At 37.5% G+C, this 24,212-nt stretch overlaps 2 protein-coding genes across 2 annotated transcripts in view; one reads left to right on the forward strand and one right to left on the reverse strand.

Moving 5' to 3' along the window:
* The window catches only part of sh3bp1 (SH3-domain binding protein 1), a 22,722-nt gene extending 13,065 nt beyond the window's left edge, over positions 1-9,657 (forward strand). Inside the window, exons 12-18 of the mRNA XM_007251266.4 lie at positions 858-939; positions 1,053-1,133; positions 5,026-5,139; positions 5,270-5,367; positions 6,481-6,607; positions 6,929-7,149; positions 7,387-9,657. Coding sequence (XP_007251328.3) covers positions 858-939; positions 1,053-1,133; positions 5,026-5,139; positions 5,270-5,367; positions 6,481-6,607; positions 6,929-7,149; positions 7,387-7,703 — 1,040 coding nt within the window. The 3' untranslated portion in view covers positions 7,704-9,657. The remainder of the gene's footprint in view (positions 1-857; positions 940-1,052; positions 1,134-5,025; positions 5,140-5,269; positions 5,368-6,480; positions 6,608-6,928; positions 7,150-7,386) is intronic.
* Positions 9,405-24,069, reverse strand: cdc42ep1a (CDC42 effector protein (Rho GTPase binding) 1a). Its single transcript, XM_007251265.4, has 3 exons — positions 23,900-24,069; positions 14,870-17,456; positions 9,405-12,053 (listed from the first exon to the last, which is right to left on the reverse strand). The coding sequence occupies exons 2-3, from the start codon at positions 15,321-15,323 to the stop codon at positions 11,410-11,412; spliced, it is 1,098 nt and encodes a 365-aa protein (XP_007251327.3). The 5' UTR covers positions 15,324-17,456; positions 23,900-24,069; the 3' UTR covers positions 9,405-11,409.
* Between the last annotated feature and the right edge of the window lie 143 nt (positions 24,070-24,212).

Consider the following 24,212-nt stretch of genomic DNA (forward strand, 5'->3'; position numbering starts at 1 on the left):
AACAGGGAAATTCAACAGGGCTGCATATTATTTAATATGTTAAATGCAGGGAGGTTCAAATGTAAAGCGGACACGCCCTCCTCAGATTTAATGGTGGCGACGCCCACTCTATAAGGACAGAGAGTATAATTGGCTTATCACAATCTAACAGAACTTGCAGTTATTGTTCTCTTATAAGAGTCATATACAAGTGTACATTATACAGTGTATATTTGCACTGCATTACCGGCAGTTTAAAAAGATGCAGGGATGCTTAGGAGAAAGCACATACTAATCTACACCCTCTCTGGGCCTGATGCCTTGTATGATGTGCAGCAACGCCATTAATGACTTTGTCATAAAAATAGATATGAAAACAATCAAAAAGTTGAGCAAGCAGATATAAATGTCTTTTATCAATTAAAAAACAAAGCACTGTTGCATATTTAAAAAAAAAGGGTTCTTTATTAAATCTATATAATGTTTTTTGTATGAACTTTCTCAAAGAACAATTTATAGCATCTGAATTTTTAAGGGTGCATTACAACAATACTGTTGTACCCAACCTTTTGAAAGGAAGTGTGCATGCATTGTATGTTTGTATGAAGAGTTGAATGGTTCACATTAGCACCAGCCACCAGCAAGATTTCACAGTGTGATGTCATGCTCTGAGGTCTGTGGTTGTTAAAGCTTGGGGATGCAAGAGATGTATTAGGTGGTAAGAACTGACCAAAGTTGAAGAAGTTTCCACTACAGCAGACAATATACAGCATGACTTAATTAGTGTAATAATGTCCATTTAAGGTGGAGACTTGCGGTAAATGTAAATGATTTTTGCAGGGTATTTGCAATGTACTGTTTAATTAATGTGTTCTCAGGTGCTCTGAAGTCCTACCTGAGAGAGCTGCCAGAACCTCTCATGACGTCTGAACTGTACAACGACTGGTTCAAAGCAGCGGGGTAAATTCTTTTGTGGCTGGAAGTAACAATACATTTGATGGTTTGTTTACCACATTTAATGCTTAAGTGTGAAATATGATGATAATTCTGTGTCTCCAACTCTTATTTCTTAGAGAGAAAGAATTAGAGGACAAATTGGAGCAGTTGCGGGCAATACTGAAAAAACTTCCTCAAGAGAACTACAACAACCTCCGGTACGCTAGTCTGCATCTCCATGTGATCAGTTTCATTTAAATGTTTTTAATTGTTTCATTTAAATAAATGTTAATGTATATTGAAATTGTGAGAGAATTTCTAATCTAAATCAAACACACTTGTTGAAATAAGACCTAATTGGTGCACTGGAGCTACAAGACTAATATACTATATTTAATAAATAACGGACAGTTATTTATATACCCCATCTGTTAGCAATGTGCAAACTCTGTGGTTAAATGTCATTGGGTAATGCAGCACTATATCCAAAAAGTATAAAGTAACATTCCTTCATCTTATCGCTACATCTAAACATACCTATTTGGCTCTTTATAGCATTGTGTCTAGTCTCTAGCGTAAGATTTCCTGAGTTCAGTTCTAGGAAAACCCCTTGTTGAAGGTGAGAATCTTAGAAACAATGTTTGTTTCCTAGCTTGTTAACAGCATTAGGGTTATGCAAAAAAAATCCAGAGAGATAAAATTACTGATAGAAAACAAGATATACAGCTCTGGAAAAAATTAAGAGACCACTTTAGTTTCTGAATCAGTTTGTTTGATTTTGCTTTTTATAGCTATATGATTGAATAAAATGAACATTGTTGTTTTTTCTATAAATTGCGGACTAAGTTGAATAAAATATTGTCATTTAGAGCATTTATTTGCAGAAAATAAGAAATGTCTAAATAATAAAACAGAGGCAGAGCTTTCAGACCTCAAATAATGCAAACAAAACAAGTTAAAGGTAAAGTTAAAGCTAAAATCATTTTCCTCAGTCTCATGCAAGATAAAGAACACTGCACTATATACCTGTCAGAGTCATTCGTTCACTCGTCACACTGTAGATTGAGATATGTTAAATACCGGCACAACTATGGAAATGGAACGTCCCATTAATCTGGCACGTGCTTTCAGGCCACGCCTTGAACCCCAATATCATATTTGTGAGTGTTTAATCTTTCACAAACCATCCCCTGACATAACATTTTATGATCATGAGTTTACCTACTAATATCCTATGACACTTCCAATGTCAGTGTATATGGCTGAAAGAAATTAGTCCCAGATTTTCCCAGGTTTTACGTTATATAAAATATCAAAAAGTAATTTTAACGTTTCATTTTAAGTAATATCAAATTGACTATATGGGGCACTTTACCAGAACAGGATTAAGCCTAGTCTTGGACTACACAGCATTTTGAATAGAGTATTTGCCTTAAAAAGTAAATATAGTCAAAAACTAGGCTTAATCCTTGTACAAAAAAAACAACCATGTGTTTTTTTTTACTGTAAAACAAGACCAAATTAAATACATATAGTTGATAATATATATAGTTTATAACCATGCCACTTAGAGACCGACTATTATAAAGAAAAATCAAGTACAAGTTACTGTACCATTGCACATCAGCACAACAGGATTTGACCTCAATTTATCTGTTTACTAATTTAACTAAAATGTGGCAGTGAATACACGCCCACACACTAGTGGTTAAGAAAAGTGGGTAGGCACCACCTCAGTGCCCAGGAAAAAAACATTTGGTGAAGTTTGTTAAGTCTTGCAGATCAGTTCTGGGTGATTAAGCCAACAAATAGGCTTTTCTTACCTTTATGTCTATGACTATTCCACAGCTTGATGTGTTCTGAGTGTGTAATGATGTGTGTATGGCCATTCCACTGAATGGGTGCCATCTGCTTGTTGTAACTTTTCCAAATTAAACTTAAAAAAAAAAAAATTCTAATCTAAAAACATATATTTAACTATTTAAAACATGTACTGGTCAAACTCAGCTTTGCTTAATTTTTGTACGAGGTTTCTAAACTGAAGAGGGTTACAAAACGTGACAATTAAAAAGCATGTTTAAAAGCAAGTCCACTAATTCCTTTGATTTCCTCCCAAGAAAGTGTTTATTGTAAAGAACTGGTTGACTGCATGTTCAAATAATTGATATTTATGACAAAAAATCACTCCTGTTAATGGCACTCACTCCTGTAACTGGAACTCACTCCTGTTAGTGGCACTTATTTCTGTTACTTTTTTATGTTTTACGTAACAGGAATACGTTTTCAGCATAGAATTAGCAAAAACAGAAAAATAGCTAAATGGTGGCTATGCTGATAGCATGAGGACACCAAGCACATTCTAATAATTTTCCAAAATTAGTATTTTAAAAATAAATAAATAAGATCTAGAAATTAATTTAGGTAACAGGAATGAGTGTTGAGATTGACCTTCTCAGTCATACAGTTACAATAACATAAAATACATACCTGTCAAGTCTCCCGTTTTGGCCGGGAAACTACCGTATTTTACTCCTCTTTCCCGCCGTCCTCCCGTATTAGTATTTTCCCGTAAATGTCCCGTATTATATTAATATTTAAAAATATATATTATTGAGGAGACAGGGCACTGACCGCTCTGTGTCTCTTAACCAATCGTGGAGCCGGTTCAAGGAGAAAGTCCCGCCTTTCAGGAGAAACAGCCAATCAGCTGGCAAAGGAGGGTCAGCGTCGCTGTGAGTTCAGGCAGCTAGTCGGAGCAGCTGATGTTAAAACACATCTGGATATACAGCGATTTTTCTTAAAGAAAGGTAACGGTAGGCTAATCATGTAAACTGTGATGAGATTTTTCTGATAGCTGCTTAAAAATACTTGTCTCCGAAATAAAACACACAGATTAAACCTTTTAAAATAAAAAAATACAGCTTGTGACTCAGTTTAACTAGAAATGTGGAGAGGACCGAAATGAACTGAACTGATCAGGGGTGGAGTGATCAAAAGAAAGAAGTATTAATTAAAAAATATTAATTGTGTAGGCCACTTAGGATTAATTTTTTGATGAATTATATGTGGTCCATGTCCTTTTAGTAAAAGCTCATAATGCTATTTTTAGGTCACCTACAGTCATTTTGCAGAATTTGTGCACCCTTTGTTAAATTTTAAATCTATTAAATAAATAATTATATAATATAAAAGAGTGCATTATGGCAAAAAAGACATGAAATCTTAACTTTTTTATATCTAGAAAAGGATTTTTAATTTGGCTGTATTAAAAGAATGACATATGTAGGAATGTCCACAACATTTCAGATTCTGATAATCTAATTGTAGTGTGTAAGTGGTTCACATGTGGTTATTTTAGATTTTTTGTAAACCTGTCTTAAAATGTAAGGGATACTGAACCTTCGTTGGGCTGATGGGACGGCTTTAAGCGGACAGAGGAAAATATCCCTTATTTTTAAATCTAAAACTTGACAGGTATGAAAATATACAGAAAAATAAACTAAGAAACTTTATTTTGGTCTTCCCGTGGTCTTCAGAAGAACCAACTGATGTCACTTCCCCTTATAGATGTGACTTGTGGAATGTTCCAAAGTTTTTTAGATGGGGTAATGTTTTATGGCAACAGAAATGAGTAAAACCCAGGGACACAAATAAAATGTGTATTTAAACTTAAATATTATTGATTTGTTATTTGGAGATGGGATCTCTGAAGGATTCTAATAATTATATTTCATGTTAAAGTTTAGAGTTAGAGAGTTTTGGCAGGTAACCAATGCAATTTTTTCAGTGGTCTAAGTAGTTTTTAGTAATTTATTTAATTACATAACTTACTTTTGCAATTAGGTCAGTGTAAAAGTATGTACAATGTACACTATGCTTAATAATAAAAAAAAGTTATTTTGTGTGCACATTTATACATGTATTTTCCTCCAAATGGCACCCATATGGTGGAATGGTCTGTATACAGTTTGCACAGTGCTAAAGTGATGGTTATACACTTCCATTATTGTTAGGTTCATTATATCAGAACTGCGTTTTGTGGCTATAAAATAAATGAGCTGAAGCACTGCTTTAAGACCAGCACTCTCTTTCTCTTTCTTTGTTGCTCAGATACCTTGTTCAGTTTCTGGCATGTTTGTCTGAGCACCAGGCTGTGAACAGGATGACTCCAAGTAATATTGCCATAGTTCTTGGACCTAACCTACTGTGGCCTCGCACTGAGGGGTCTGTATAACACACAGATGCACACACACATACAGTATATATCAATGCACCAGAATATTTTAAGTGTACACCCATGTATTAAAAAGTAATGAAACATTATTTTTTCCCTCTCTTTCTTGCCCTGTCTCAGCGAGACCTCCTTGCTGGACATGGCGTCTGCCTCCTCAGTGCAGGTTGTGCAGGTGATAGAACCGCTGATTCAGTACTCAAAGAGTCTGTTTCCTGAAGGTATTGCTTTAATGTATTTCAAGCTGTAAAAAAGTAAAATGTAAAAAAGTAAAATGTAGAGAAAAATGTTCAGAATTTGATTGTTGAAAAAGATACAAAAGATAAAATAAGTTTAAGTAAATCAAAATAAATGAATATGCACCATTCCTCATAATGGAAACAATAGTGATGAAATTTTGACGCAGAGAATTGTTAATAGATTTTTTTTAATTGAGAGTGTATAATATGTAGATTTTATGTTACATTTAAGGAACACTTAAGGTCTATTTAAAGAACACCTAAGAATTTGATGTCAGTGAGTGTCAGGTGAGGTCAGAATTTGGGATAATCAGCACACCATCTCATTCCAAACATTTAGATAGAGCACTATTAGACACTTAATGGTTAGGTAGAAACCAAGGGTTGTTCTAGGGAATGGGAGCTGAGGTACCTGTGTAAGGAAAAAAGAAATAAAACTATGAAAAAGATCCCAACATTGTTTACAAATATACTTAACTGGACCTCCAAGATTTGCATGCATGCAAATGTTATTATTAAAGTATGAATATAGCGTAATTAACAGTTTGCACAGTTTAGTGTCCACCTGCTTCTATTTTTTTGTGTCTTCGCAAATAAACACTTTAAAGGGAGACTTACCTGATTCCCAGGCGTTTTTTATGTCTCAACCGCCTTTGTCAGATCAAAAAAATAAAAAAACAGACTAGTAGTATAGTAGATATCTGTTACAGATAGTCCTTTCTGCTATTGCCACTTCTTTCCCTACAGGGACTAGATAAGCTGTGTGTGTGTGCATCTGCACATCTTTGTCAGCAACATTCACAACAGATAAGCAAAGGAACTAAAGATGCATTGGATTTTTGCATCTTCTTTTATAGTTATACCAAAAGTGTTATGCTGCTGTCATTTGCCAAAAGCTGGCTATGGGGCAGTGACAAAATATATTCTATTTTACTATTTTTCTTGTTACCTGTTACTTAGCAACCAGTGATCGGTGGAATACATACACTGAAAGACCAGCACCACTGAAAGACATACGTTGTCGAAGCTGTTGTATAAACTGAAAGAACTGATCAGTGTTCAGAGTAACTAACTAGGCATTGTACTTCTTTGCAGAAGTTGATTTTGAGATTCCAGAACTGCCAGAGCTGTCTCCATCTATATCCCAGAGAAGCTTGTCTGACAGTGTCTTTCCATCCTCTCCACCTGCCTCCTCTCATGCTTCTGTCTCCAAAACTGACAGGTAGTCATTACTCTTGCCCATCAATGAATTGTTTATGTGAACTATGGCCATGTTAGTTAATTTATCTTTCTTATATATTTTTTATTTTATTTCATGGCATAACAGGACAATTCATAGTGCATTTGTGCAAAAAACATATTTACAGATCATTCTAATACATTTTTTGCCTAGAATTGAAGTAAACGCCAATACCTAATTAAACGGCTGCTGCTTGATGTCTGTTCAATAAATACATCTTCAACCTTCATTTTGAAATATGATCAATATTTCCAGTGAGAAATACAACACGTTTACATTAACCCCATTTTGTATCCAATCTAGCATAACTTCATTTGATGACATTAAGACAAGCCCAGTGAACCATGGTGCAACAGTTTGGGAGAGTAACACCATTCCAGTCAGTCGGAATTCACAAGCCCAGAAAAGAGAACAAACCCAACCTCAGCCTCAGAAACAGGCCCCTCCTCAGACGAAGGAGCCAAGACCTGCAGAAGGTTGCAGTTCCCCTGAGCCCACACTGAAAATCACCACTCCATTCAAACGTATGGCTTCCAGTAAACATTTCCTTTCTTGATCTTTGTGTACATTTTGCCTTTTATCTTTAAATCATGTTTTCTCTGCTCTTAATGCACACACTCCCAACACAGGACAAATCTGAGATAGCGTTGTTCCAAGACCAGTTTAGGAATTCACTGCAGTGACACAAAGACAGTGCAATAAGAATCCATGACGTTTTCCTCTACTGATACTTAATTATTCTTTCTTCTGATATTTTACAGCAAGGAGATCTTTTATTCAGGCCAGGCCAAATAAAGAAGCTGTGTCCATAAGCTTTATCAAACCCAAAGCCCCTGTTGCTTCCTTGAGTCAAGCTGGAATTCCTCCGACACCAGTGCCAAGAAGCTTTCCGTCAGCCCTGCCCACAGTTCCCGAAGCACAAGCACAGCCTGCAGCCAAGGCCCAAGCTCCGCCTGCCCCTCCAGCTTCACTGCCTGAAGGAGGTCCGCAGAGAAAGGCCCCTGGCAGAAGACCCAATGTCCCTCCTCCACTGCCGCCTCAGCAACTGCCCAAGCAGCTCTCATCCTCGGCCCAGTAAGTCTGGGTGCATTCGTCTGCAGATCTGCAGAGCCAGAATCACTTTTAGACCTGGGGTTTTACAACATAATTTTGGTTTTATATTTGTGTCTACTAGCATTTTGTGTTAGCATAACACTCAGTCCCACTTACATCTTAACCATTCTGACAGAATTTCAGTTTCTACTCTACTATTTGTTGGCTTTCTTGGCTTAGAATTCTAACTAATGACTTTAACTACAATCAGTTAGTCAACGCAGCCTCTGTATGACCTGACACTGCAGGTGTGAAAAGGAGACTGGTTTTCTGGCCCCAGTTTCACTTCACTTTTTGATTGACTTCCCCTCAGCCATCCCCTAATATTTATCTGCCACGTAAGTAATGTGAATGTAGTTGTCTAAAGAAAGTGTGGCGTTTAGTATTTTTTAAATAGAAAATGTTCACTTTCAAAACCTGGACTCAGGACAGACTGTCACGCTTGCAGTTTGCATTAAAGTTAGCATTACTTAGCATTACAGCTACTAAGTCTTGTTCCTTTAAAAAGAGAAACTGTAATAATGACGTAACATTATTTAAACATCATTACCTGAGACAGTATTTTTTTTTTTCAAGCAAATCAAATGTAACATGGTGACTAGTGGAGGTAGCATCCATCAAAGACCAAAGATAACTTTACTGGTTGTCAAGAGTAAAAGTGAAAAATCTCTTGGGCCTGATTTGTACTTGCTACTCTGAAGGTCTACATTTTATATTGTTGCCTATTTTAAATTCTCTTTTGAAATACCTAAGTACAGTGCTCAACATATAATTACTGAAGTATTGTTATTTATATTGTAATTTACTACGAGCACCTACTGATATCAGGGGAAGCTAAGCTAACATTAGTTAGCTAGTTTCAAGAGTTTTTTTTTAGATTCTTACCCCTGAAGTCAAACTGATGGCTTTCAAGATAGATTTGAAGGGAGTCTCATGTACTGAGGGGAAAAATGCATACCTTGGGGCTGATCTACAGATCAAAAAAGTATTAGTCCAGCCAAAAATGTCTTTAAATTGAGTTTACTTTTAAAACTGACCTACTGGCACCTTCAGTTTGTAAAACACATTTGGTTACCTCCAATGACTGTGGAAAAAGTGACATCATAACGTCTCAAAAGAGAAGCAACCACAGTTTTAGCATGTCTGCTGGCTGGCTGCAGTATGATGTCTGCATATCCACCTTATGTTTTAAAGAAAAAAAAACAGCTCATTTGCATCTTATTTTTCGCTTCTAAACTGTCTTTCCATCTCTATTTTAACAGTTAGATTTCCCTGTGCACATTTTTATTTCCCCCCAGAAATCAGTTTTAAAACATTATTCTACTTTTATCATAAGAAGTCTATTGACAGCCTTGGCTGGAGGTGACTGTTTGGAGGACCAGCATTGCAGAGTTTCTGTTGATTACTTTGAGCAGCTGAATTGTAATTAAACTTACATGAACTGCACTTTTATTTATACATTACACTTGCTGGACAGTATGGGTATTCAGTGTGTCTTTTAGCTTAATGAGGCCCAGTTCCATAGCAATGGCCTCTACATGGAGCATATATAATACAAAGTGCAAACTCACCTCATTTAGTTTCAGCTTTGCAGGTTCTCTGTACAACTTCACCGATTCAAGGATTTTTTTTAGCTGTAGTACAGCAGAATAGTAATTATAATCATTAATGTAAATAGTGATTTCAGTCATTTTTTACTGTTGTCTTTATTTTTTTATTAGAAACAGTTGATATTTTTATAAGAATACATTAGGTCTGTGTGTAGTTCCTGTGCAAAAAGAGCACATTCGTGTATATACAGTATAGATGACATCATCGAGAAGTCAACTCCTCTGTCATAGTAAAAAAAAATAAATTTATATAAACATCATATAAGCTGTTATAATCTAAAACTTTGGTGTGTCAAACAAATATTGTAAAAAGACCTTCTTATGACAAAACTTGAGTGTTTTATGATTTTGTTGGTTATTTGTGGACACAAATATTTATTGCCTAATAAACTAAATGAGAAACAGAATTTCCAGAACCATAAAAAATGTTTTTGCCCTGTTGATTTGCCCAGAAATCACAGCTCACAGCATAATTTGATTAATAAAACTGCTTTCCCATTATATTTGTTTGGAATAAGGCTTAATCAAAGTTTACATGAAGCATAATACATGTGTAATAAACCATTCAAATGCACCAAGAGTACTGGCGCAAAAATTAAGAGTATACCATAAGTTCTGGAATAGTTCATATTGTTTAGGTTATTTTTAAACATACCTTTTGAAAAGAAAAACAATGCAGTTTGGTTTAATAAATTGTGCTAAATGCTAAAAAAAACAGAACTATAAGAAGCTTAGCTCTTAAAAAGAAAGAAAAAAATAATGTATATATATAACCTGGCACATAAAAGTGTATAGAATGTATCTCTGGCAGGAGGCACTCATGTTTGGCTTTGGGATCTGGCTATTGAATATAACTAATGTTTATAATTAGGAGAAAAAGACTTTCTATCACTTACTCAATCACTTCAACAAGTATTATCATACAACATGTCCAAACTAAAAATAAAAAAGATTCATCATATTCTTCAACATCTATTCTACATTCTTTCAACTCTCATTGTTCCCTTTAAAGCACCATCCACACCTGACTCAATGACTCCATACATGCCTCATTCACCACACATTTCCAGCTACATGTCTGTTGCTCTCAGTCCAACTTAAGTACAAAAAGGAATTTTTAAGTTTCTGTTTTTAAAATGAAAAATGTTGTATTGTATCATGGCTGTGGATAAAACTAGGATTGTATCAATCTGATAATAGCATCAGCATTGTCGTAATGATGTCCAGAATTACTGAATCGAATATCGGAGGAAAAACATAGTCATTTTAATCCTATAACCCAACCCTACACGTGTTTAAGTCTGCTTGCCAGTATTCTAGACTTAATAAGGAAGTAGAATATTTTGTTCACAGCTTGAGCACAGGCAAAGTGCATTCAGACAAATACGTTGTTAACAGCTTAGTTGAAGAGAAAAAACAAGCTGTTGATTTGATATCAGCATCAGCAGACACTCAAGGTTGCAGTATCAGAATCTAACATTAGGAAGTCTACAGTAAATTTGTCAGTGGTAAATGCTAAATTTAACCCATTTCCTTCCCAATTTGGAAAGCCAAATCCTCATTAATATAAACTTCCTCTATTATTACTAATGTCCCTAACACTATGAGGGTAAAGATTAACACATGCCTCCTCCAAAACATGTGAAGTCAACCACCACTTATTTTCCAACTGCTGCCAATTCAGCATCACTGGGAGCTAAACCAACACTCTCAGTGTTAAATTAACACTTCAAGTGTTACAACTTCAACTGTGTGGTGTGATGCCTCCCTTAGACAAAACACTAAGCCACTGCCTGACTCTTTAAATTCAATAATATCCACAGCCATGATAAAACAGTCTTTTTCCTTTTCTGTCAAATCCTAGGGTCCTCCTTTTTATTATTTATTTTATTTTTTATTTTGAAGAGAGTGCCATGAAAATGTATTTTGCATTTTAAACACATTCACACTGAAAAGACACTCGGTATCCATATTAAGTTTTGTAATCCTTTTAAATCCTTAAAATATCTTAATGTCTTAATACCATGAAATTAAATCATTTAAAAATATTTTTGATAATCTCAAGAGCATCCTTTCTTTAGGCTAGACTTTGATCTCTTCCTCTTCATCCAGGTAAGTGTAATTCCCTCTCTTTTGAGAGCAGCTAATGTCAATGTTCTTGCGAGTCCCGCTGCCGTAGTGACGTGCCAGCACATCTGCAGCCTTCTGAAATCTCTCAGCCTCCATGCCGTGTTCTCCTGCAGTGTAAGATTGCACCAGGTCACCAGGCACACCTGTAGGCCTTTTCGGGGTTTCTCTGTTCATTACGTCCCCACGCCCCCATTCTACACCATACAAGCGGCTCCGGCCCTCAGAATCCTCCCTCAAAAGGGAATCCACCAGTGACGTTTTAGCATCCAGGTCAATTCCAGCTTTGCCATTGGACAACCCAAACAGAGCCTTGGGCTCGTGCTCAACCTCAGAGACTTCAGTGACTTCCTGTTGGTCAGTGGGGCTGTCAATCATGCCAAAAACCTCAGACATGAGGGAGGGACCGAGATCCACAGTGAAGGAGGAGATGGAGTCAGAGCGGCCGAGGGTATCTGGGCAGGAGAAGGACGGGATGGCGTTGTTGTCAGTGATGGAGCCACGGTGGATCTGGGCAGAACAGCCAGTGGGGGAGCTGCCCTGCGTTGAACGTTCAGTGCGGGACAACCGGGGCAGCGTGACAAAACCAGACTCCAAACCTGCAGAGAGATGGAGAACAGCAATAACATTCAATATATACATAAGAATTTTTGTTATACTGTTATATTATTTCTGTTACAAAAATACTTGAAATTGTGAGGAAAATATAAAAATCTAATTTATAGTTGATAATATTTAAAATTACATGGTACATGACGAGTTATGCTGGCCTAGAAAATAACTAAAATGATTCCACAGTTATGTACAGTATTTTTTTTATATTTTTTTATGTTTAGATAGTCATACTTCATGTAAAGTGACTGCATAAGAGTTTAATAGATAAGCTGCTACATAGTAAAGAAGTAACTATTGATATATGAACACTAAATGGACACACCTGGTAATGAATGCATTAAGCTACTGTAAGTTACACCCATTGCTGACACAAAGGTGCAAATGCACTTATACACCGTGTTAAGTGTCTATATAGGAGTATTGCCAGTGAAATAGGTTTCAAAACACTTGGACAGAAAAAACATTAGGCACCATGCTTAATGTCTGGCATGGGCTAGAGGGGTATGAAGCCCCAACACTGAGCTATGGAGCAGTAAAATAAACTCAGTTTTGAGATTATTTGTTGGGGTATTCTGTTGCTGAATGCAACCAGCAATGCTGCAAAATCTAGTAGAAAACTATTACCATTTTCTGGACAGTAGAGACAGTTACCTCAGCAAAACTTCAGCAAGTTTTTTTGATGCTCTAGATTTTAAAGAAGGATAAATAAGTAGGTGTACCAATACTTTTTTAATGATAATTTAATTTTGTAAGACACTCCATCTAGTGTACTCTGTACACTAATTGTTTTCATATGCAACCAATCTAAAACCAACCAGTTTATTAGATTTAGTAGCCCCCCCCCCCCCCCCCCCCTGGTTTAATATCAAGCAAACCCATTCTTCACTCTGATGGGATTGCCTAGTATAAAAATTATATGAAGTGTCTCAAGTGGAAAATTGACAATGATAAGTGAGCTGCTGAACAGTTATTCTGCTCCCTTCCTGCTTTTTATACAGCTTTGGAAGAAATAAGAGACCACCTAAAAATGATGAGTTTCTTTGATTTTACCAAATTGAAAACCCCTGAAACATAATCAAGAGGAAGCTGGATGATCATAAGCCATCAAACCAAGCTAAACTGCTTGAATCTTTGCACCAGGAGTGGCAGTGTGTAAGACTGGTGGAGGAGAACATGCCAAGATACATAAAACTGTGATTAAAAACCAGGGTTATTCCACCAAATATTAATTTCTGAACTCTTGAAACTTTATGAATATGAACTTGTTTTCTGTGCATTATTTGAGGTCTGAAAGCTCTGCATCTTTTTATATTTGAGCCATTTTTCATTTTCTCCAAATAAATGCTCTAAATGACGATATTTCTATTTGGTATTTGTGAGAAATGTTTTCCATAGTTTATAGAATAAAACAACATTTTTAAAACAACATATACCTATAAATAGCAAAATCAGATAAACTGATTCAGAAACTAAAGTGGTCTCTTATTTTTTTCCAGAGCTGTGTTTATTATCCAACAACTTCAATGTTCAACCCTATTTACAATGTTATGACCCTTTCACCAGCAGGTGGCATTGAAGACTAAGAGGCTCAGGACAACTTTCCTGCCATGTTACAGTATCTGACCTCAGTGAGCTGCTAATGGCCAGTAAAACAGGGGCACATATTTTGTACTCCCTAAAGTAAATCAAGTTTATATTTATATACTGGTTATTAAGTCATTCATGTGCTAAAGTGAAAATGTTTTCATGCTGTTTGCTTCAAGTAAATTTGGTCTGTGTCTGGATAAAATGAATGGTAACAGTTTCATGATAAAACTTTTAACCTTTACATCTGTGACACTATTTATCAGTAGCATCTGTCAGTTAGTCTGCTGAATAAATCTGCCTCTGCCTGCTTCTGTGCCATTCCAACACACTGCCATACACCACTCTGAAAAAAAACATCTAACTCAGACAAGATGACTCAGCAAGTTCAATCCCACTGAGCTCCAGAGGATGAATGGCACAGAGTGTGGGAGTGAGAATTAAGACTAAATCATTTTCAGTGAGGTTTTTTAGAAAGCTGCATTCTGGCAGCTCACAGTAACTCTACGCCTCCTAACATGTGGAGAAAGTGTCTGGTCTTATATATACATCCATCCATAACTGTCTGGCATGTGTGTGTACGTCTGTGTGTGAGAGAGAAGCGGGTTAGAGCAGACAGCGAGGCTTGGCTGGGGTTTATATGAGTAAGACTGGAATTCAGACACTGTGATTTGTAGCGTCTGGATTTCTCTTATCTTGTAATGAGGTAAAGGGAGTGTGAGTGGGAGAGAATGTCCACTGTGGTGCTTCAAGGTCTTTATTAATTACTGATTGAAAGTTTTAAAAGCTTACAAGAAACAGCCCTAGATAACGACTCCAGATTGGAGCACTGACATATTACACATATTACAAGTACTGCATTATATGTCTAGTCAAAAACAGAATGATTCTGACTGAGTTCCATCTATTCAGAATGCTTTCCAACCAAAATAAATTAAATTGGTAGTGTGGGGTAAAATCTACTTGATGCATATTCTGTCTTGTCTTAATGTTTGCTTATTCTTAGATATACCATCTGTATACCACTGCATATGCAACTGTAAAAACAGATAAAGGTATGTTTAAAGTAAGGCACCTATCTGTTTTTGAGAAATATCATCTCATATAATGTCAGTAACAGTATGCAGTGAGGTAGTAGGTATGTATGCTAGTATTACCCGAATGTTGAATGTTTTTAAGTGGTAAAAGGAGCTGGGTGGAGTGGTACAGGTCTTACCATAGGAGTATGTAGAGTCTTCGGGTGATTTGGGCGTGCTGGGGAACAGCACTTTAACAGGGCAGCCGTTGGGCGTGTCCACATCCAGACGAGGGAGAGATATTGCGTTCTTTATGATGGGGGAAATGGGTGGAGGTGGGGGAGAAAGGTCTTTGGTGCTTCCCCGTGGCCTCTCTGGGGTTTTGCGGACATGGCGCAGGGTTCGAGAAAAGAAGCCTTCACTTTTCTCTGAGGCAGTGATGGAGTCTCCATCTCCAGCATTCCCTGCTCCTCCGTGGTTGCTAAGGAATGATGTGTCTCCGAAAACATCGCCCCCTCTGCCCACGTGCATGGTGTGGCGGAAGTCACCCAGCGGTGGGCTGATCATCTCCGGGGTCAAATCACCCTTAAAGCGGCGCTTGCCTGATGAGTGGGACACCAGGCCCTTTAGTCCTGACAGCTTGCCCAAGTTCATGACTGCAGCGTTTTCCTGGGCTGACAATGAGAATTACCCACACGAAACAAACAAACAAACAAAAACACTCAAAATACTTTGAGCTGGACGTTCTGCTATTCCAGTAAAAATCCAGCAGTTCAGGATTTCTCCTATGCAGTGAAAAGAATCTGGCCTAATGTAGACAGGAAATGATCCACACATTACCATTCATGCAAAACTATGCCTGGCTCAGGGCTCCTCAGAGCAAAACTGAAAAAACTGCAGCTGAGAGAGATGTTTCTCAGAAAGGCTTTTTCCATGAGAAAGTACGCATTTCGTTGCCGGTTCTTGTCCATGTCCAAAATGCTCCAGTTGAGATGGATGCGAGTTGAAAATATGCATGTCCCCAATCCTGGAAACCTTGGTCGAGTATGTGGTCAGAGATGCTGGGACGCGCAGTTGTTTTGGGGTTTCTGGCTCAGAAAACACAAGCTCAGAAATAAATCCAGCTCCAGCTGCAGATATCTTTTGTGGTTCAGAACTGGAACCATGAAACTCCTTCTATTTGAATCTGAGAGCGTCCACCGCTGCGTGTTGAGGAAGATCAAATGTTAAGAAAATATATGCAAGCTTCTTTTTGTGCAAAAAAAGAAAGTGACGTGGTGCATGCGGTATGAGTGGGTAGTGCTGAGATACAAAAATAATGGGGACGTTTCTGCTGCACAGTTAGTTATCCTGCTGATTCTAGGCTTTGGAAAACTAGGTTATGTTCTATGCCAAATTCCCCAGGCTAAAGTCCATTGCTCTTCGAGTGTCCAAATTCCAAATGGCTTCGTGGTCATGGACCCTAAATCAAAAAGGGGGGGAGTATTTGTTTTTGGCAAGTAACAAATAGTATCTTGGTCATTTATTAGCAATATATCTTGCTGCAAATAAGCCTCCTACCCCTTAAGTGGAGTTTCTCAATCTGTGAGTGAGCCTGAGAAACTGGAAAAGGCCAAGCTCTTTACAAAGAGCAGCCTAAAGCTTATTCAAAATATGGGCTTATATACAGCCAAAAGCACCCAAGATACTGAGTGGTATCAGATAAAGACTCGCTTCACCAACTTCTTTTAAAGAAAAATAAAAGTCTTCGACAATGCCCTGCTGCTGTTTTCTTTTGCTGTTATTTCAAGCTGGAATGTATAATGGCCATTGCTCCTTAAACATTTTGACAAAGTAGAGCACATTTACAGGCCTGCGTGTTTTACGAGCTTTCTGCCAAGACTGGCCTCCCACACATGTTAGTTCGACTTCATTAATGAGTTATTACGCCGCTCCAACAGGACTACATCAGCTTTTAAATGGCCTATTAATTTGGCCTTGCCCGCATTCCAGATCCTGGCCCTTTTATTTTATCCGTCTCTTCTTTTAAAGAGGAGCTTTAAAGTTGTGCTATTGGCACATGGCAGTAGGTCTCATGCCCTCATATGGTGAAGAGCTCAGCTATGATGTTCTATTTAGCCCACAGCACTTCAACAAGTCCTCTGTTTGCAGAACACTAACTGTGCAATTCTAGACTGTGTTGATAAAGAGTCTTGTGCTGGCGTCTCCCTACAAAACCTCTTGTGACATCCACCCACAAGCCCGCTTTCTGACCAAGCAGCGAAGCGTGGAAACCCAAAGCCCTCTGAATCATGAGCATAACATCATTTGAAGTACTTTGCTTTATCCTGGTAAAATAAAGACACAGCTCCCGTGACTAATTAGCCGGACTGTGCACTGCTTTAATCCCAGTTTACTCAGTGTCCCGCTGTGGTGTGCTCTTTTAGTGGGGGGAGTCCAGGGCACCCCACAAAGGCTCACTAATTTATCCCTGCATTAACACACTGTGTCCTGGCCATGGGCTCCCCTTCTCCATGCTTAAAGTCCCACAAATCCAGGCGACTCCGGCCAAAAAAAAAATGAAGAAAGAAGGATTTTAAAGGCAATAATAAGTAAATGCGGTAATCTTCACGACAGTCTGTCTCAAGGGGCAAAAAGATTGACTCCTTAAGGATTGGTCTTGTCTTGGATTAGTGGCTAATCGCCCATCTCCTCTCGTCCCTCTTTTCAATCCCCTCGGCCTCCCTCAGTCTGTTTGGCTTTTGGCTGCGTGGGTGGCTGGTGTGGCTGGTCTGACAGTCAGTGTCCCTGAGGAGAAAGATCATTGTTAATGTCATTATCACTCTCTTCATGTTGCTTCACAGAAGTATAAAATTATTTACATAATTGTCCTTGATTCATCCCACATGTATTTAATCAAGTAAGACGTGTTTGGTACATGAAACTACCTTCTTTAGTATTAAAGTCCAAAGATAATTGGAGTTTGTAGTAGCTGCATCCTTGCCTCTCTAAATCACCACATGCTTTCATAACATCACACTGGGTTGTTAAGTAATCTCAAACTTTTTAACACTGTGTCACACTGCTGTGTGCTGTTAACATGCACAAATGTATGTAGCATAGTTAAAAACTTAACAAGTACCAATATTTATAGGGAACAGTGAACAGAACACTGAACAGAACAGCATAAGTAGGTCTATTTGAAATTGCTTAACAACAGCAGGGTTTGAGAAAAGTGTGTGAGGATTTAGTCATACAATTTTTACGATGTTATTGGTTGTTGGTATGACTTGTATAATTTGTGCAAAACTAAAAAAGAGAACCACAGTCCCTTAGACAGATTAGATAGATTTTTTTTATTAACTACAAGATTGACATTGAGAAGACACACACCTTGGTTGTAAAACTGAGGCTGTGTGTGTGTGAGGGTAGGAGGGAGTTTAATATCTCTAAAATCATACAACTATACTAATAATCTAATAACTGTTAATACAAAAATATTTACTGATTAACCAAGACTGCCCTTTTCCACGTATACTACCTTTACATGACATGATTTTTATGCGGATGTAGTTAAACTAACTAGATAAAGTCAAACTAATGGGTGTGTATGTGTACTGACGCAAGTGTTTAGGCATTTTTAGGCTATGGTCAATCCTCTGTGGCAGGTCGTATTTAGACCAATGGTTGATGTAGATTCAATTTCATGTAGATCAATAGAATTGATTTAAAGCTGTAAAGAAGAGAGAAGAAAACACTGATGATGTGAAATTAATGAATAACCCTGGACAACCCTACACAAATAAGAAATACCAAAAAAAAGATGACATACCCTAGGTAAACCAGGTTAGCTATTGGTGCACTAGTATAGGGTATGTTCTCTCATGGATCACTAGCTTTTCAGCCACTTTGAGCATCAAAGAGCAGCCCAATCCATTTGATACCCACTACCAGCACTACCAGTTGGCCTTCACTTGAAATTGTCACCAGGGACCTAATCCATGTCTTTCATAAACAAAGTAAAAGAGACGTATTTAAGTAGTTTCTGCTCAGCATACTGTCAATTAGCATTGCTGTGGAGGTCACAGATGCTACATGACATTTGAGCGTAATGCTCCTGAAACCACATCAAGTGGCCAGATTAGACACAGGCCTGCTGAAGCAAACACAGCATAAACCTTGTCCTGATGCAACACAAAACATACAAACAGAGCAATCACGGCTGGGATCTGGAAAGCAGAAGGAGAAGTGCTGCCATAAAGGAGATGTGCATGTAAACCTCTGAAACCGCAGAATAATGGGACCCGTGTGTGTGAACACATTCCTGGGAACAATATCACTGGACTCCCTCCACTGAAGAGCATCCCCGTCCGAGATTGGAAACACATTTGGGTTCTTCTCCATGCTCCATGTTCTCTCCGCCGACCAACATCAGCCTGTCCGATGTATAGATACAGATATACATTTGCTCTAAGTGGGCTCTAAACCTAATCTAGCCTATAACAGGTTCCTGAGTTTAAAATCTCTAATTTCACAATTTGATTTTTCAAAAAAGTTTTGATTGATTCATTTTTAGGTACAATTCAAAATTGGTAGAACAATTCACACAGTAGTGAAATATAGACAAGACAACCAACACAAATATACGGACAAAATTCATGTTAAGTAATTTATAAATTTATCATGAAAGGTTACCTCAAGGAATGGCTTGGGAATGCTCATATCTCTGTAAATTGTGAGTAAGGCTGGGCAATAAAAAAGTAATCTTAATATTCTTCAAATAGATAAGCAATACTATTACAATTAAGATTTTATTTCTAACAGACAGCACCATTTAAAATTATGTGCAAGCTATTTTTTAATCAAATTAATTAATATACCTCCAGACTCTACACATGAGCGATGTTTAACATGGGGCAGTAGGCTCATAAAAGTGCAAAATAAATGATCAAAGCTTAACTAAGGCATTACCACCCACAGTGGACAGCACAGCAGTGGGTGGTAATGATCATGACCAGCGGCATCTGGCTTGAACTGTCCATGCGAACAGACCAGCGACTTAGTCAGTGCAGTGTTCTTTAGTCTAATTCTTTTACTTTCATTCATTACTAGTTTGTGTCCCAAGATATTTGGCATGCCCGTATATGCTAAGCGCATTAGTTGGACTGTTATGTTTGACAATATAAGAAAATACAAAAAGCCCTAGTTCCTGGTGTGTTCCAAGTCATAGTCTTAAATCCTGCTCTCTTTTTCAAGACTCTTTTCTCCAACAGTTCCACCTAATTGTTCCTGCCAAACTCCCTCCTCCAAACTTCCCTGTACTCTTTAACTGAGTTAACCAGGTGAACAAACATACAAGATAACAACACATTTATCTTCATCCAGTGACCTTAGCTGAGTGTCCCCTTCCCACTCAGGGTGACTGCTTAATCTGAATAGCATCAACAGGCCTCTACAACCGAGCCAAGAATTTCTAACAACACAAACGACACCTAAAACTAAAATCCAAGTTTACAAAACATTGTCTTTAAGTCCTTTTGTCTAATAACACACGTTTAGCCTGACTAGTTGGCCAATCTGATCCAATCTACTCCTTTTTAAATTCACTATATTTGTGTCTTAATATTTGTGAACAACCTTTAACCAAGACATTTATCTATTTTATTTAAGTTGCACTCATTGTCAACACAGATGTGCAAAGGCACTCTTCCACAGGTTGACTAGTCACTGTGGAGGAGTACTGCCACTAGAATAAGGATCTCTTGAGCAGATAACTGTGAACCTATTAACCCCATGCCTAATGCCATGAGTGGGCTAGAGGGGTATAATAACGCCCCCAGAATTGAGCTGTGGAGCAGTGAAACTATGTTGTCTTTGGTGGGCTGTAGAGTTGGAGATGAGGTGGGATGTTAATCATCCAACATCCTGACCTCAGTAATGCTATCGTTACTAAATTCAATTAAATTTACCCAACAAAGCAGGAAATACTTTTTCAATTCCCTTAACTTCAGAAGAAAACAATAAATGAGTAGGTGTTTCAATACTTTTGTCTATATTGTGTACTTCAACGTCAAAGCTATTTGGCTACTAGTCAATGACACCTCATGTGAGGAATGTAGCAGAGGCATGCATGGTGGTATCATGTACGTCTGGGATGGTTTGCACACTGTGAACTTTGCTACTCAGTCTGCACATATACTACAGAGTACTGTTAGAATAACCTTTGCACACCTTTAATATGCACGTTTTTGCTTCTACAGAATCTACAGAAATGAATATACACCTAATATACACAAATCTATAACACTATAGATGGAAACTATGGTATTTCCCATGTTTCCTTCAAAATTAATGAAAAAACGAGGGCTTATACTATGCCACTGTTTGTGCCCTGATAAGATATTAGGTAGTCAAATATGTCTCCAGTTAGTCAGACTGAAATCTAATTGCTGTGTGGGATGAAATATGCAAATTCACTCGTTAACCACCTCATGATTTTTTTTTTGTCATGATCAGATATCTGATATCATAAATAACTTATCATAAATAAAACAAGATAATAAGCACATGTTCATATTTCATCAGTAATTCTTTTATTACCTGTGAAAAGCTAGTCCCACTACTGGTTCTTAGACTCACAACTGTATCACTTATATTATTGATTCTTCTGCAAAATTACCCTTATATATCCATGTTAATAATTTAATCATACTTCATTCCCCTTTTCTTCACAATTTTGGAAGACTCTCTCATGAGAACTCCCCTCAATTACTAGTAATGCCCCAACACTAAAAGGGTGAAGGCAGGTTAAAACCTCCTCTGATACATGTGAAGCCAGTCACAGCCTTTTTTGAACTGCCGCTGAAGTAGAAAAGGAAAGCACAGCAACCCAGCTCTGATACATCAGCTAACAGATTCCTGTGCTGACCAACATAACACTAGGAGTCTACCCATCCAGCGAGAGCATGACCAGCTGTGCTTGCTCAGACTCTGGCTGCTTTTGACTAGCAGCAGCATTCAAATTTGGAACTGGCAGTGATTTAGTCTGTTCAACCATTCAAGTCCTTTTTGTTCTCTTTTCTCCTTATTCAGAGATTGTTTTGTAGATCAGAGTTTGTTTTTTAGGATACTTTGATATTCTCTTGGTGAAGTCAGAACATTGATTGATCACCACCAAACCTCACCCCTAACTTTAAAAAAGTACTTAATTCTAGAGAACAAACTTTCACAGCGCAATGATATGGTCTTTATATTTCCATCTAGTCTATTTATTAGGCATGGTGCCAATAGCTTCATGTTTAACTATGGGCAGTACTACAAGGACAAGATAAGCTATGTGTGTGTATTTGCATATCTGTGTTACAAACAGGTGCAACTAAAAGTAGCTGAATTCATGTGTCCACAAACATTTTGATATATATTGTCAGTTTCTTAGACAGGGATTATTCCTAAACCTAGATTATTAGACTAGATTATTAGATTAGAAAATCTCCATTCAAAATGTTTAGTTTTCAAATACTGACTGTGAACCAAGCCAACATTAATTTAATAAGTACATAGAACAGAATAGTTCAGTAGTTCTACAATATCTACCACAATATCTACAAATACGATTATCCATTTGAGTATAAAATTAAGTTCCTGGACTCTCAATCATTGGCTTGATTGTTTACTATATTCCATGGATGGGTAATTATGCCATAATACATAAACAGATGTCAGCTCAGATACAGAATCTAGTCTTGTGGCTCTGGTGCTGCCTTATTCCTTAATATATCATTAAACACAGATATGGATACTGACAGAGCCTTTTGTCCATATTCTGCATTCATTTTGTCCTTATTTGTACACATTTTTGAAAGCTTATGAATACAAACTTGATAAGGAGCAGTCTATTAAAATAGTATTATGATGTTAATAAACAATCTCCACTTTGCCCTGGTGGTTGTTATAAATATTTGACTCTGCCTATGTACTGCCTATGTATGCCAATGTAAAGGATGCATAGATGTATGCATGTAGTGACAATTACAACATGTGTGTGTTCATTATTATAGATAAACAGTGGTATAGTATAAATAGTAGTATAAATGAGCCTTAACTGTGTACTTTTTCAAAAGTACATGATAGGATTTTAAGCCAGTCAAAATGTTTCCAACTTTATGATTTGGTTCAATAAACTGAATGGCTTAACCTAAAAAGTGCTAGCTTATTTAAAAAACTTCTGGGATTCAGGACAATTCTGGGAAATCCTGGATAGGATGTGAAATGCTAAATGAAAATAATTCCACTCATTTTTGATAGTATTTTTGTTTTACACATGGCACTCGTGACGCATTTCACTATTATGGGATAATTCTTTTAGCATATTTTTCTTGCACAGCAAAAACAACTTTCTAAAATTGTGTAGACCACTTTTGTGTCGCCAAAGGAACTCTGACCTGTCAAGGCATGGACTCTTAACCTTTTCAACCTCTGAAGGTGTCCTGTGGAATCTGGCACCAAGACATTCAGCATAAAACTGAATTCATATATATTTCAAGGTGGAGCTTTTGTGAATCGCATTAGTGAGTCTTGGATGCCCAAGACTCGCTTGGTCGGTTCACCAGTTGCCCTGTACTAAAGCACATTCAGGTAACTGGTAAATGAACACTAATACCACTTACTGGGGATGCCTCAGAAGACCTGCTTCATGTTTTGTTGTGGAATTTACAATTTGCTTCTAATGAAAGTCACACACAGTGGTAATTTACCATTAACAGTTTGTGTAAGAATTCTGTGTACTGTTTCACTGTATTAAATAGAGGCTTTTATATGCATCTAATCTCTTCCTCTTCCCATTCTTCCCTCTAGAATGGCAGCTTTTAATGGTTTTAAATTGTATTTAAAAAGGCAAGTTACTTTCAATAAGCTTACTCTTTTCTCCTTTTCTCTTTTCTCTAAAATACAGTGTGTATTCTAAATTATATGAATAACTGTAGAATAGAGAAGAGAAATTAAATAGTAACGTTATGAAGTTTTTGCACATATAACATTAGTACACAGGGTAGCTCCAGCAACCCTCACTACATGTAAATCATCCAAAAGCCACATTTTCACACTTACTCCATTCATAAAACTTTAGGTAGCTTTAGTTAGACCTTTTCTAACGTTAGTCTACGTTAGCCTCTATTTAACCAGTTTATAAACAGACCAGTTCATCAGTTCCAATTGTTTACAGAGCGGGAAGTTAGCTTTTTTTAGCCGCTTACCTGGTGAATATGAACGCGCTTCTCTCTCTTATTCACGTGTTTTTAGTCCATGTATGTGGTTATATTCCAGTGAGCGTCCAGACCCTGACACACACACTCTCCCACTGAGGCAGCCTTCTGCTCTTACCATGAACCGCTGGGGCTGAAACACACACATGCACATACACGCACGCACACACACACACACACACACACACAGCTCAAGGAGAGGGCGAATTTGGACAAGGGACAAAAAGGGGCGGGTTTTTTCAGGCATTGAGTAAAACTCTTATTTTAGGAACAGCAGTGAGCAGAGCAGAGACTCTCCAGCGAC

This window comes from Astyanax mexicanus, chromosome 15 (assembly GCF_023375975.1).
Source record: "Astyanax mexicanus isolate ESR-SI-001 chromosome 15, AstMex3_surface, whole genome shotgun sequence".
In the NCBI taxonomy this organism is placed as follows: domain Eukaryota; kingdom Metazoa; phylum Chordata; class Actinopteri; order Characiformes; family Acestrorhamphidae; genus Astyanax; species Astyanax mexicanus.